The sequence below is a fragment of the Dunckerocampus dactyliophorus genome, chromosome 16 (assembly GCF_027744805.1).
Source record: "Dunckerocampus dactyliophorus isolate RoL2022-P2 chromosome 16, RoL_Ddac_1.1, whole genome shotgun sequence".
NCBI lineage: Eukaryota > Metazoa > Chordata > Actinopteri > Syngnathiformes > Syngnathidae > Dunckerocampus > Dunckerocampus dactyliophorus.
In genome coordinates this window covers 8110654-8124566 of record NC_072834.1, presented here as the reverse complement: position 1 = coordinate 8124566, position 13913 = coordinate 8110654, and the positions used below count along the sequence as shown (strand labels likewise).

Below are 13913 nucleotides of genomic sequence, written 5' to 3'. Positions count from 1 at the left end.
ACATGACAAAAATATAATACATTTGAAGTAAAATACATCTACTCACCAGAGATGTCAATTTCCTCCTCTTCCGTCAGCCATTGTGGGCGTAACACGGCTTGTTGACAGTGCTCTGATCAACCAATCAGATGACGAAAAAGTACTGATGTCACTGTGCCCTGAGAGGCGAATCTGAGGTCTGATTGGCTAAACAGCCCCATTGCTAATAGAGTGGATGTGACAGGGGCCAGCGCTCCTGATTCTGAAGGCCCTGGGCAGATTACGTTGATATAGCAGCACACAGAAGCTGAAATCTGATTGGAAAAAACAAATCTTAGACACTACTTGAAGCAGTGCATCCGAGAAACACGCTATTAACTGAAGACAATAGACTGTCAGGAATAAATTAATGAAATTCAATGAAACAAATACTACAATTTAAGTTTTAAATGTAGGTCAGAGCATTTGATAATGTTTAGGCCAGCAGAGCAAGCCTTGCTGGCCTTGACTGCCCACCACTGAGAAAAACTGATACCGATATGAACCATCATTTTTATGCCGGCCATCGGTCGGTCGATATTATCGGACATCCCTACATACAGTCGTGAAAAAATTATTTTAAAAATTAGGACACCCCATGGTATTTACTATATTTTCACACAAAATCAGTGCCTGTGCAAGAAAAATGATACTTTACTGCCTGAAAAAGTGACATGATAGGAAGAAAGATCCAGAGTAAATCCCCCCAAAAATCCCAAGACAGAATCATGCAGTGACAAAGACAAACATCTATGAAAGAGACAAACAACAGAAGACAAAGAAGGATAAAGTAAGTAAATGGCCAGACTTTTTTTCCCCCAAAACATGGTGCGAACCAGGGTGGTAAAAGCGAGAAGCCATCAAGGAGGGAATGGAAGGAGCGTTGCAGAATGAGGAAAAAGACTCCCCGTGAATCAAATGTAGGAAAAACAAATGAGATCCAAGGCACCACTCAGTTCCCACTTGACAGACCGGTGGGCGAGTGCAACAAAGTTATTTAAAGCTCTGACATGTTCTCTTTGTTGCCAACAACAACGCGCTGCTACACTCACATGGAACAATAGCTGTTAGATTTTTATCTTGTTTTTTTGCATACTTACAGGATTTTTTTTTGCATGATTGCTTTTTCTACCAGAAGATTAGCATAAAAAATATCAAATATTAGGAAATAAGGAGACATACATACATATACAACATTCCAAACATCATGAATGTAGCTAAACAGTAAAAAGGTAAGAAGTTTACTGCATGCTTTGAATGGGAAAAAGCACCATGTTGTGGACAAATTTAAAGCCAGCAGTCTGGGTGGGTTTAAATGTGGGTTTAAAAATGGCATTTTCAAATGGACATATGTTGTCACGAGGAACAAATGTGTCGCTTTTCGTGTCGCACTGCCATTTTAGGCTAATTTAAGGAAATGAGGGGACAATTTTGTGTTTTAAAATGAATATCCTCCAGCAAATTTGTAATCATTCTACACAGAATCCTTGAAGTTAAAAAAAAATGAATGGCACAAAATGTCCAATAAGTCTCTTAAAGGAAAACTGCACTGGTTTTTTTTGGAATTTTGCCCATCATCCACAATCCATATGTGAGACATGAACACGTCTTTTTCTTTTTCATGCATTCTAAAGATATAAAAACAGCCAAAAAGAGGCAGCTAAGAATGCATGTAATGGGATGCTACTATACCGCCTACTGTAAAGCAGGGGTCACCAACCTGCCGATCGCGAGCTACTAGTCGATCTTTAGGACTTTGCCGGTCAATCGTGAGAATATTAGAAAAAACATTTATTATTACATCAGTGCCCTCCCCTCCGGAGAATGACCAACTGGCACGCATTTTGACCACTGAACACACCCGTACGCCTCATGGGCCTCGTTACTGTTGTAACGCAGCCCCTCTCCCCTCAACCACCATCGCTTCGCTCGTCCACCACACACAGATTTGTAGTTTGGTTCGTAGAGCCGACACCACAAGCACGACCCCGACGAAGATCCACAAAAGTAGAGGTGCCCAAAGTGCGGCCCAGGGGCCACCTGCAGACCGTGACTAATTTCTCATTGCATCACTGCGGAAACTAAATAAAATGTAAAAAACAGCAAAAATTGTAAAAATGGAACAAAAGGCACAATGAGAAAAAGCTGAAAAGTTGACACCGACAACCAATAATAACACAAAGCCTTGTATTTAAATACAAACCTTTAAATATCTATAACTTTTTAATTTGCTTTAAAAACCTTTCTACAAAATAAATCAATAAATAAATATGTGTAATTGAAATATATTATATAGTATGGTGGGGTGGGGGTGGTGCAGATCTTGCGCACGTTCAGGGCCGAGACCAGAGAGCTAGCGAGATCTAGAGCTACAGCGACATTGTTATTATTATTGTTATTAACACTGTTATGCCGAAGAACTACTTTACTGACGTAGTGACACCTCGCCACACCACACTAGCTAGCTACTGGCTGGCTAGCGACTAGCTTTTCACTACACGCTCGCTCACAACACCACGCTCACAGCGCATCAGGCCACTACCGAAAGGCAACGCTACATACTGGCGCTATCGCCACTGCTGCTGTGTTTTTGTTTTTGAGTTTGGAAAAGTTAATGCTAGGTGTAGGCATTCCTTTCTATGTGAAATCGATGCGCCCAGGAAGTTCCGGTAATGCTTAAAACGACCAAAGTAAGTCAAAATACTGTAAATATTACACGTTAGCATGAATGTGCCTGTTACTACACGGTTACAGCAATGATATAAACCCATAAAACGTTGTTGGAGGTGTTTTAATATCAGGCTTTGTAGGCGGAATAGGTGTGTCCCATTGTGCATTAATTAGCTGCCTCTTTTTAGCGGTTTTTATAACTTTAACACACAGAAAAGTGGAAGACATGTGTCCATGTCTCACATAAGGATTGTGGATGATGAGCAAAATTCCCAAAAAAGTGCAGTTTTCCTTTAAGGGTTTAAAAAAGGCCAATGTCGTTTAAAAGTGAAGCAGAAAAGCCAAGTGTGTTAACAACTGCATGTGCAGTTTATCCACTACACTCCAGCTACATAAGCTGCAACATGAGGACCGACAGGAGATGGACAGGAGAACAGCTGAAGAGAGGGATGGAAAAATTCAAATCCCAAGGACTTTTTTATCATTCCTTCTTGCACTCATTGTCATCACTCCCTGCGCCACCTACACATTTTCCACACTTAGCAAAGTGCCGCTGCCTTTGACATGCTGTGTAGTAATAATGTGCACACATGGCTGCTTCAACTTTGATGAAAGAACACCTACATCAATGGCAGGACCAGGCCAGCGTGTGTGTGCGTGTGTGTTGTGGAGATGAAAGCATTACGCAACACTCACTAGTCGCTAACAACATCCAATGTTGAGGCAACGTACACCATATACAGCTTAGGTCACATGGTACTACAGCGACAAGGACATTTAATGTGGTGAGACGTATTGGAAAAAGGCCTGCAGGAGTTGTAGTTAATACGAAACAATGATGACAGGTGACAGCATGGTGGAATCATGCAAGCTTCAAACGGTTCAATCAGGACACTCATATAGGAAACAGCAAACCTTGAGATATATATATATATGTGTGTGTATATATGTATATATATATATATATATATAAAACACACATACACACACACACACATACACACACAGTATGTATGTATGGACAGTATATAAAGTATGTATTTATGAAAAAGTGTTTGCCCCCTTCCTGATTTGTTATTTTTTTGCATGTTTGTCACACTTGAATGTTTCAGATCATCAAACAAATGTAAATATTAGTCAATGACAACACAACTAAACACAAAATACAGTTTTTAAATGAAAAAAACCTACACGGGCCTGTGTGAAAAGGTGATTGGCCCCTAAACTTAATAATTGGTTGGGCCACCCTTAGCAGCAACAACTGCAATCAAGCGTTTGTGATAACTTGCAATGAGTCTGTTACAGCGCTGTGGAGGAATTTTGGCCCACTCATCTTTGCAGAATTGTTGTAATTCAGCCACATTGGAGGGTTTTCCAGCATGAAGCGCCTTTTTAAGGTCATGCCACAGCATCTCAATAGGATTCAGGTCAGGACTTTGACTAGGCCACTCCAAAGTCTTCATTCTGTTTTTTTTCAGCCATTCAGAGGTGGACTTGCTGGTGTGTTTTGGATCATTGTCCTGCTGCAGAACCCAAGTTGGTTTCAGCTTGAGGTCACGAACAGATTGCTGGACATTCTCCTTCAGGATTTTTTGGTAGACAGCAGAATTCATGGTTCCATTTATCACCTCAAATATTCCAGGTCCTGAAGCAGCAAAACAGCCCCAGACCATCGCACTACCACCACCATATTTTACTGTTGGTATGATGCTCTTTTTCTGAAAGGCCACGTTACTTTTACGCCAGATGTAATGGGGCACACACCTTCCAAAAAGTTTAACATTTGTCTCGTCAGACCGCAGAGTATTTTCCCAAAGGTCTTGGGGATCATCGAGATGTCGTCTGTCAAAATTGAGACGAGCCTTAACGTTCTTTTTGTTCAGCAGTGGTTTTCGTCTTGGAACTCTGCCATGCAGGTCGTTTTTACCCAGTGTCTTTCTTATAGTGGAATCATGAACACTGACCTTAACAGAGGCAAGTGAGGTCTGCAGTTCTTTGGATGTTGTTGTGGGCTCTTTTGCGACCTCTTGGATGAGTTGTCACTGTGCTCTTTGGGTAATTTCGGTTGGCCAGCCACTCCTGGAAATTTTCACCACTGTTCCAAGTTTTCGCCATTTGTGGATAATGCCTCTCAAGACTTTTGTCCAAGCACAATCTAACCTTTTTGCCCCAATTAAATGATAAAACTCAGTGAATAACACAAGACTTTATTTTGCTATAATAAGCACAATCTAGAGGCTTTTGCCTTTCATGTAAAGTATTTCTGATTCCAAATGAGCAACTAAAAGTGAATTGTTCCTAACTCCTGGATAAGCGACGAGACTTTTGTCAGGCGCTGGATATGGTTTTCATGGCATTACAGTATATTCTTGACTAATTTTGACAATTGAACGGACTACTGCGCATGTGCCGACATGTTTGAGAGAACAACCATTAGACCTAAGAAGTTTAGATCAACAAGATCGATTGGAAATTGTGCTAAATGTAGGTTAACTGTGCTAACTGTAGCCACCTCATTTGCAAAGATGGCCCGACACATTGCGACGTGTACCAAGACATTTGCAATTTGATGAAATGAATGAGAAATTCAATTCTGTTGTGAACAATCGCCACGTCGTTTGGAGGTTTGTCCATCGTTTCGACAATGTAATTTCCGTTTCAAGAAACGAGTCAAACCAATGGAGAAAAAATGCAATAGCGCTGATGAGTTCATTGTGAACAACAGTACGGTTTCATACCAACATCTGAGTAGCAACATTTTAAAGCGCATGCAGAGGTAGATAAAGCTGCTGGATGCTGACCACCTATGATACATCAAATGCAGCTGCTGCCATCTTGTGGAGTTAATAAAAATATATCGCTACACGACGAGGATACCTAATTTGAGACCCCGGCGGTTATTTGCATTTGTAGACCACGCTCCCGACGACGCTCCCAATTAACCTTGTCGGTTAATTGAGTAGAAGTGTTAATTGGAGCAGTTTTCTATTGACAATGCAACAAACGGGAAAGTGAAGTACATCTACAAGCAACAAAAGGCTTCAGAAAACCTCTGAAATGTGCTCAGAGGAGTTGTTTGCTCCCTTTAGCAGCAGCAAAAAAAAGTCGATAAATTATTAACACTGAAATTCAAGCTAATGGCCCATAACTTGGTTACGAATTAGAGCCAATTTATAAAAGTGTGGCAGAATTGGAGCGATCAAAAGACAAAGAGGAAAGTATTTGTGTAAATGTCATTTCAAGCTTATATTCTGTCAAGCGACGTGAGCAAAATATATAAATGAAATAGAGACTGGAAAAAGGTTGTGTTTGCTTTTGCCTAGAGGCCTCCAGTCACTGACATAACCCAATTCTTTGCCTTTTGAGCTTGTGGACTGTTTTTTTCGGCTTTCTGTCCTGAAGGCTCGCTGGTGGATGGAACTTTGCGTGCAAAAACATTTTTTCCATTGAAATGCACACCTGCTGGAGGTGAGGAGGGACATGTTGCATCTCTGAGCTACTTCTAGAAGCTTGCTCGGATCGTCCAGCATGTCTTATTTTTATTCTTTATCTTAGAGACATTTTTTTCTTTGTGTGGTACAACACGCACGGTGGGATGAGCTCATTTCACCAAACAGTATTAGACTCTGTGTGCGAATGTGTGTGTTGCTCTTGTCTTTCTGTCTTTGTGTGGCACAACTCTTGACATCCTGATTTTATTGTGGGGACGTTTTTGTCTTTATGGGGACACTTTGACTATTTCACACAAGGAAAAAAGGTAGGATGGCCTTCTTTTGTCCCACTAGACCAGGGGTGTCACCTACAGGAATATCGAAGGATACGGGGGCGGGGGTCCAAGATGCTATTTTTACATACTTTTTTTTTTTTTTTTATAAAAAGGCTAAAAAAAAAAATCAACAGAATTTAATTTAATTTAAAGTCAAAGCTTTGTGTTCTGAATTATTATTATCAATCTTTTTTTCTTTACATCGTGCCTTCTTACTCTATTTTTCCCATTTTTTTAATGGTTTTTTTTGTGTTTAATTTTATTTATTTACAAAATGCCGCGAACCAATACGGAATGAGTGGTGGGCCACAAATGGCCCCCTCGCTGCACTTTGGACACCCCTGCACTACAATGAGTATGTGTGTGTGTGTGTGTGCGCCCTTGTTTCTCTGTCTTTGTGTGGTATAATTCCTGCCGTCCCAGCTCTATTTTGGGGACTTTTTGGATAGTATCCACAAGAAAAATGATAGGATGAGCTCCCATCATGACAGACTGTCAGTGTGTGTGTGTGTGCGTGTGTGTTTGTGTGTAAAGCCCAGGTGCTCACTGCTGTATCACCAGGGGAGCAACTGTTCCAGATTTGCAAATTTCACCTCACTTTCCCACCACCTTCCTGGACTAGTTTCCCAGCATTTTGTTCACTAGGAAATCAATGTGAACAGAAACGAAACTGGGAGTGGACTTCCAGTAGTGTCAGAGCCGCACAGAAGTGGGATGCCTGTGTGAAAGGGCATTACTGTACACAATACTGAATTGGTTATTGGTAATTGCTGGTTGTGACGTTTAACACGTGTCACTCACTTTATGTGACCTCATCTTTACACAGCGGTGTGTGTGTGTGTGTGTGCTGCTTAAGGAGCTATCATCTTTACATAACGGTGTGTTTGTGCTGCTTCAGGATCTATGATGCATTTGCCCTTGAGCTGTGTTTTCTATTTCATCTGTTTGCAAGCAGCAAAAGAGTGCAATCATGGGACGAGAGATACTGCCTAAATTACTCTCACACACACACACACACATTTCCCCAAAGGGCTGTTTTCTATAAGAGTGTGTACTCGACACCCCATGCATCTGCACGTCTTGATGCTGAAACGGCAGGAAGTAATATCAGCATGTGATGTTTTATGGCCCCCACTGCTGACTTTGGGCTGTTTCAAATCTTGACCTACTCCCGCTGTGGGAATCCCAAATCTGACCTCCGATCAGCACAGTGGATTGACTCCTTGTCCCCCTGGGCAGCTCCTCTCCTTTTATTATTATTAGAAAACAGCAGCAGTGACTCACATCTGCAGCACCACTGCCCCCTGGTGGCTGAGGCAGATATAACAGTGTTTGGCCTTGTGGACCAATTGTGTGATTGCACCCTTACCAAAAGGTCCGAAGCCCTTGCCTTGGTCAAACGAGGGAAGCAAATCCAGCTTTTCCATGGGGTCCATTTTAAGCCATTTTTTAAATTGGCAAAATGTTTTCCGTATGGCACTGCAATCTTCCCTTTTGCAGCCAGGAGGGCTAGGAAACCTTCCAAACACACAGCAGGACAGCACCCAAAAGCGGGAAAAAAATTGTGTTTTCCAGACTGCCTGGCTGAAGAAGGGAGCCAGGCGGTACCCAAAAGCAGGGGATCTGGCCACACCAAAAAAAAAAAAAAAAAATTCTACAAGCTTGGGTTTTTTTCCCCCCAGGTTCACGTCGCAAACTTTTTTGGTACTGTCTCTACTGGGTAACTTTCCAAACCCAGAGCAGGAGCCTCGAGTGGTCCCAAAAATGGTTTCTTTCCCAACCCGGAGACTTGGAAAACTCACTCCAAGTACCCAAGCCAGACGTAAGAATGGCACAAAATCCTATTTTGGTTCCTTCCCAGCCATTAGCAGGGGCCATGGCCCACTTTCCCCAGAGGTCCTCCATTGGCCATTATTATTATTTTCAGGTGCCACCTTTCACCAGGAATCCATTTTGCTTCATATAATCAGGTCTACATTTCTGGAGGGACTCCTTCCCGAGGGGAAACCAAAGATAGCACAAAACAGTTTTGTTTTTTTTGGTTTTTTTACTTGTCCTAGGGATCCGCTTAGGTTGTTTTTCCACAAGGAGGACTGGAAATCCTTCGGAACCTCGGCTGGACCCACTTTGTCAAGAGGTCCTCAATAGGGCCAGAGTTACATTTTGCCCTAAAATATTCTGGTCTACATATCTGGACGGGCCCCTGTCCCAGCGGGAGGGTCTTGGAAACTTTTTACATACATACTAAAGGCCTTATCCGGACTCAAGAATGGCAAAAACAATCCCACTTACCCTTTGGGTGTCCCATTTTCAGATGGTGCCCTTTTCTAACCAGAAGGTCCAGGGAACCAACCAACCAGCCAGCAGTGGGGGGGATATTTGCAGGTCCCACTTTTCCCAGCAGTCCTTTTTCCAGCCTTTATTTAGGTCAAGAGGTTCAAGGAAACCTTCCGAATGCACAATGGAGGTCTCAGATGGACCCACGAACGGCCTAAAATCCCAGTTTTCCTCAAGGGTCCCATTTTGAGATGGTGCCCTGTTCTAGCCAGGAGGTCTGAGAAACCCTGCGACCCAACCAACAGCAGGGACAACAGGCATGCTTTCTAGAAGGTTCCTTGTTTTCTGCCAGTTTCTCATGTCTGCAGTTGTGGCAACATTCCGTTTCTGTGTGAGCCTCTTTCCCTGGCAGCACCCGGCATAAAAATCCTACTTTTCCAAGATGTTTGTTTACCCGGACTCCTGTAAAACCCTGCTACGATACAGGTAATACCACATTGGAATCTCTGTTACGCTCTTAAATCAGTGCTTTCCTCCATTTGAATTAGCTGCCAGCTAGTCACACATATCCACTGGTGGTAACCAATTACATTTGTGCCCTTTGAGCACCCATCTGCTTTATGCTATAATGATGTTTTCACACCCTCATGGTGTGTGTGTGTGCTCTTGCTGCCTGGCATTTCAAGTTGAGGGAAGCGCAGCAATCAGGATTAATCATGTGATGGAACACCTGCAGGGTAGGTGGAGGGATGGATAAATGAATAACATAACAAACGCATGGAAAGTCACCTTATTATCAACACACCGTACTGTACTGCAGCTCTTCATTACAATTTGGCAAACCAGAGAGCTTTGTGGCCCAACTGCATCATATATAAGCTAGACAGCACATTTTATGTGTCAGCTGACCTTTGGCGTGCGAGGCTAAATCAAAAACTGCAAAATCCATAAACCACCATAGCGACGCGGCCACAAAGATTATGAGGCTCATATCTGTTTCTGCAGTAAAGTAATACAGATTTTTACTACAATGCATTGCGATGAAAAGCAGATAAAGCTGCTTATGTACAGTACACCCCCACTGTTCACAGGGTATACCTTCCAGGACCACCAGTGAATGGCCAAAAAACTGCACGTAATAGATACGCCCATAAAAATGTCTACTTTTGACACACGGCTCACTCCTCCCCCTCCAAACCTTCCTGCCAGCTTGATGTTCTCCTCTAATTTTGGATCAACATTTGCAATAAAAAGTGACTTTAAATTATTAGATTCAGCTCTAGAAGCCTCTGCCAGTGCTCACACGCAAGCTCACAAGCTAAATGCTGAATGCACAATCCGAGTTTAAGCCCTAAATGCGCCTCACACACTTTTTAAACATGTGATCAAATGTGTAGGTACTCACTAATAATTGATAATCATGATCAATAGAACCAATGAAATCAAGACTTATAGTCTAGCCTTTAGCCTGGTCGTCAGGGTAGCTGTACTGTTGTGGGGTTGATGAATGATATATAGTGCTTTGGAAGACAAGAAGGAACCACATTTGGTTACGTTCTGGCCGATGTTCGTCAGGAGCAATCCAGTGCGGTGGACACGTGGTACGTCCGAGTCATCGTCCGCCGCTTCATCTCTCGCACCATCTGACACACGGCCAGAGAGTAGCAGCAACACACCGTGGTCCAGTCGTCACATATGTTGCCCTGTGGAGACATACACAAGATCCGGAACATGATGTGGAACCGGTGAGTGTGTGTGACTGACAGGAAGAAAAGCTCTGACTCCCTTGGGGAGTTGCGTGGTGGCACCGGTTTGTTTCTAGGTAAAAATCTCTAGTCTTTTTCACGATTTTTTCCCCCCTCGGGACAAAATACTGTCTTGTCTCATGGTCTATACAGTCTAGTTATGTGAAAATATAAGGACACCCCTGGTGTGACTCCTACTCTTGAACCTCTGCATAAAAAAGGGTGAAATATTGTCACAACATGCGCCCCTTACTGTGTTGCCTGCGCTATTATATTCATCACACAGCTAATTGCGCTCTACAAAACATCCCACTGTAACTTTAGGGTGCTTAGCTGAATCGCCACCAAATTTGGTACACTCCTTTCGGGGACTGACAAGCATGTCTGTAAAATCTGAGCAAGATCGCTTGAAAAACATGGCCGCCATCATGCAAAGCGTCTTTGCAGGCCACGTGAGGTATCAGAAGTCCTGAACTGTTTGCCTAATGATGTCTGTGTTACATTGCATTAGGGTTTGTTGCATTAGGGTTTACTCACTCGTATCTTGTACCTCTCCCTGAGTGCGACCCTCATGGCGATGGTGGATCCTGGCAGCAGAGGCAAACAAAGGCACTCGCCATACTGATGTGCTAGACTCAGGTCCAAGCAGCACGGCGCCACGGCACCGACAACACCTGCACGCGAAGAGCAGAACCTTTCAGAACCACTAGAACTCCGCACGACACAAATGCACAGACAATCTCGTTACATGTGGTCTGGTCTCCATCAACGTCAAACAGGCCAGTGCTCCAGTCGCCCCCCGTCTGTGTGATGGTGGTAAGGGTCGTCGTGGTGACGCCCAAGCCGGGCTGTGTCAGTACGACTGCGCTCGGAAAAGAGACGTCATTTGGCCTCCAGTTAGCGCCACTTCCTGCGGGCAAGCCTCCATCTTCCTTCTCCTGAAACCTGGACCCTGATAAAAAGGGTCTAAAGTAGATTTGTTGCACAGATGTTTTACATTCATGACTGTAACTTTCATCTATAATTACAACAAATATTGAAAAATAACAATAATAAAATGTACATTTTTTAAAATGTAAAATGTTTTTACGCTATTTTACTCATTTGTGTATTTGTATTTACAAAAAGTTTTACTACATTTGTGATACATTTGTTTAGTTTAATTACTGTTATAACAATATCTGCAAATACATTTTTCATATTTTGGGAATTTTTACTACATTTGCCATTACTATATTTGTAGATGTTTACTAAATCACTTATTATATTTTGAAAAAATATGATACAAAAATTGAATAAAATATAAACTTTCATAATATGTCGTACCAGCATATTTTGTGATTGATATTATTTTTTTTTACAGTATTTGTTCTTGCATACAGTGACTGTTAATACATTTCGATTAGAGTAATTTGAGTTTCTTAAAAAAACAGAATCATTAATATAAATTTTAAAATATATGCTAATTAAACATTTACGTTTTTTTCACTCATTTGTGAATTTTTTTAGTTCTAATTGGACACACTGAAGCTAAAGCAGATTCTTCTGAAAAATACACTTCCTTGGTTCATTAACATACAGTGGAACCTCGGTTAGCGTCCGCCCCAGTGCGTGTGTTTTTCGGTTAACATAGAAAATTTATGCCAAAATTTTGCCTCCGCTTGCGTACATTTTCCGGTTACCATACAATATGGTAATATGGTATCTTGCCGTGTTATTAATACACTGTGTGAGTCCAGCTGTGTTCTATATGTGTTTTAAACACAAGTGTCTTTGTTAGCTTAGCTTGCTAACAACCGGAACCGGAAGTGAGCTACGACGCTTGTCTGGACGTCATCAGCGGTTGACTTTCAAAATGTTAACACCATCCATCCATCTTCTTGTTAACACGTTTTTAAAAATTTGACAACTATGTTTTACATGCATAAAATAATTCAAAATGCATATACATGACCAATGAAAGGGATAAATAAACATTTAAAGTTACTACCGTCACAGAAGACTACTGTCAAGAAATAACATATGGCAAAACAGGAAGATGGTGTCTGTGTGGTGTCTCACTGCCACATCGTGTTTATGGAAACAGTGGTCATCAATCATGTCTTCAATTAAGGTAAAAAATAAAGTTCTTGTTCATTCATTCATTCATTTATCCCTTTCATTCGTCATGTATTTTATATTCATTTCAAATTGCTTTCTGTGTGTAAAACTATAATTGTAAACATCTTCGGTTTTCTGGAACGGATTGATTGGATTTACATTATTTCTTATGGGAACAATTGATTCGGTTAGCATGGGTTTCGGTTAGTGTTTGACCGTCTGGAACGAATTAATGAGGCTAACCAAGGTTCCACGTATGGCTAATTCAGCAATAATAAGCTGTGTTTAGTTTTTTTATGCGAGGTGTTTTAGGGGAGCACACGTACAATAGCGGTTAACTTGTTTCAAGGTTTTTAGGGCTTAAAATCAGCAGCAAGACAGTTGAAAAAGAACACAGCAGCTTAAGCAAAACACACATTTGCTGTAATGCCACTGTGCCTCAGCTGTGAAGAGAAGCAAGTAGTGACAAGCCAACACTTACTGGTGTGTGACAATGGTCTGCTCCATCACTACAAGCTGCTGGCATCCAAAGAAGGGGAGCGAGCGAGGCCGGGGTGAGCTGGGAGTCAACAGGGATGAGGTGGTGGAGGAAGAGGAGGGGGAGGTGAAGTGACACTTCCCCAGCGAGAGGCAGTGTGTCGGGGGCAGATAAAGCGGCGGACGCATGGCTCGGCAAAACGCTGCGTGACAGAGATAAGTCTGCTAGCTGTCCTCTGCACTAAATGCTGCAACAGATACACATCAGGGTGCATGGATATAACGCATCAAGACTCAGCTGGGATGCGCTGCACATTGAAAAACACAAGTTTGAGGTTTCAAAGTCACATTTCTGATATGCATTTCCATTATACACACGAAATGTTATACTCACCCTTGAGCGTTACACAATGAGGTGCAGGCAGGTGAAAAATTGATTCAGGGGGAAAACACCTACGGTTCACCTGCAAAGGGGATTTATTCACACATTTGCTTTGTTGTGACTCTGACCTTTTCCATTTTCTTTAAATGGACTTGTAGCATGTGTGACAGTACACATCTCCCGTCTTCCAAAAGGCATTAAATGAAAAACATACGGAAATACTAAAAAAGATGAAAGGCATCACGGGGAATAAGCATCAAAAGAAAGACATTTGAATAATCGTCATCCCTGAGGTGAAGTATTCGTTTTGTTGCCTTTGAAGCAAACTGAATGGTAATGCCCTACAGCAGTGGTGTCCAAAGTGTGGCCCCAAGGGCAATATGCAATTTTTTATATTAGAAAAATAAATAAACATGGCATGCATCAGATCTTCACAAAGGATGATTTAAGTTTAGTTTTTTCTTCAACTATTTTTAAC

At 42.0% G+C, this 13913-nt stretch overlaps 2 protein-coding genes across 5 annotated transcripts in view; both read right to left on the bottom strand.

The window, feature by feature from the left end:
* LOC129169458 (glutaredoxin domain-containing cysteine-rich protein 2) overlaps nucleotides 1-10342 on the bottom strand; it is a 29139-nt gene extending 18797 nt beyond the window's left edge. For 2 of the 4 annotated variants that reach the window (XM_054755878.1, XM_054755880.1), the window contains exons 1-2: nucleotides 10137-10221; nucleotides 47-293 (exon numbers count right to left, since the gene is read on the bottom strand). The gene's annotated coding sequence lies outside the window, so the exon portion shown is untranslated. Of the gene's footprint in view, nucleotides 1-46; nucleotides 2108-10136; nucleotides 10222-10285 lie in introns of those variants that run through there. The other 2 variants (XM_054755882.1, XM_054755879.1) reach the window with 2 other exon arrangements.
* Nucleotides 5448-13268, bottom strand: plac8l1 (PLAC8 like 1). Its single transcript, XM_054755883.1, has 4 exons — nucleotides 13058-13268; nucleotides 11225-11442; nucleotides 11014-11150; nucleotides 5448-10434 (listed from the first exon to the last, which is right to left on the bottom strand). Exons 1-4 carry the CDS (start codon nucleotides 13240-13242, stop codon nucleotides 10303-10305), a joined length of 672 nt encoding a protein of 223 aa, XP_054611858.1. The 5' UTR covers nucleotides 13243-13268; the 3' UTR covers nucleotides 5448-10302.
* Between the last annotated feature and the right edge of the window lie 645 nt (nucleotides 13269-13913).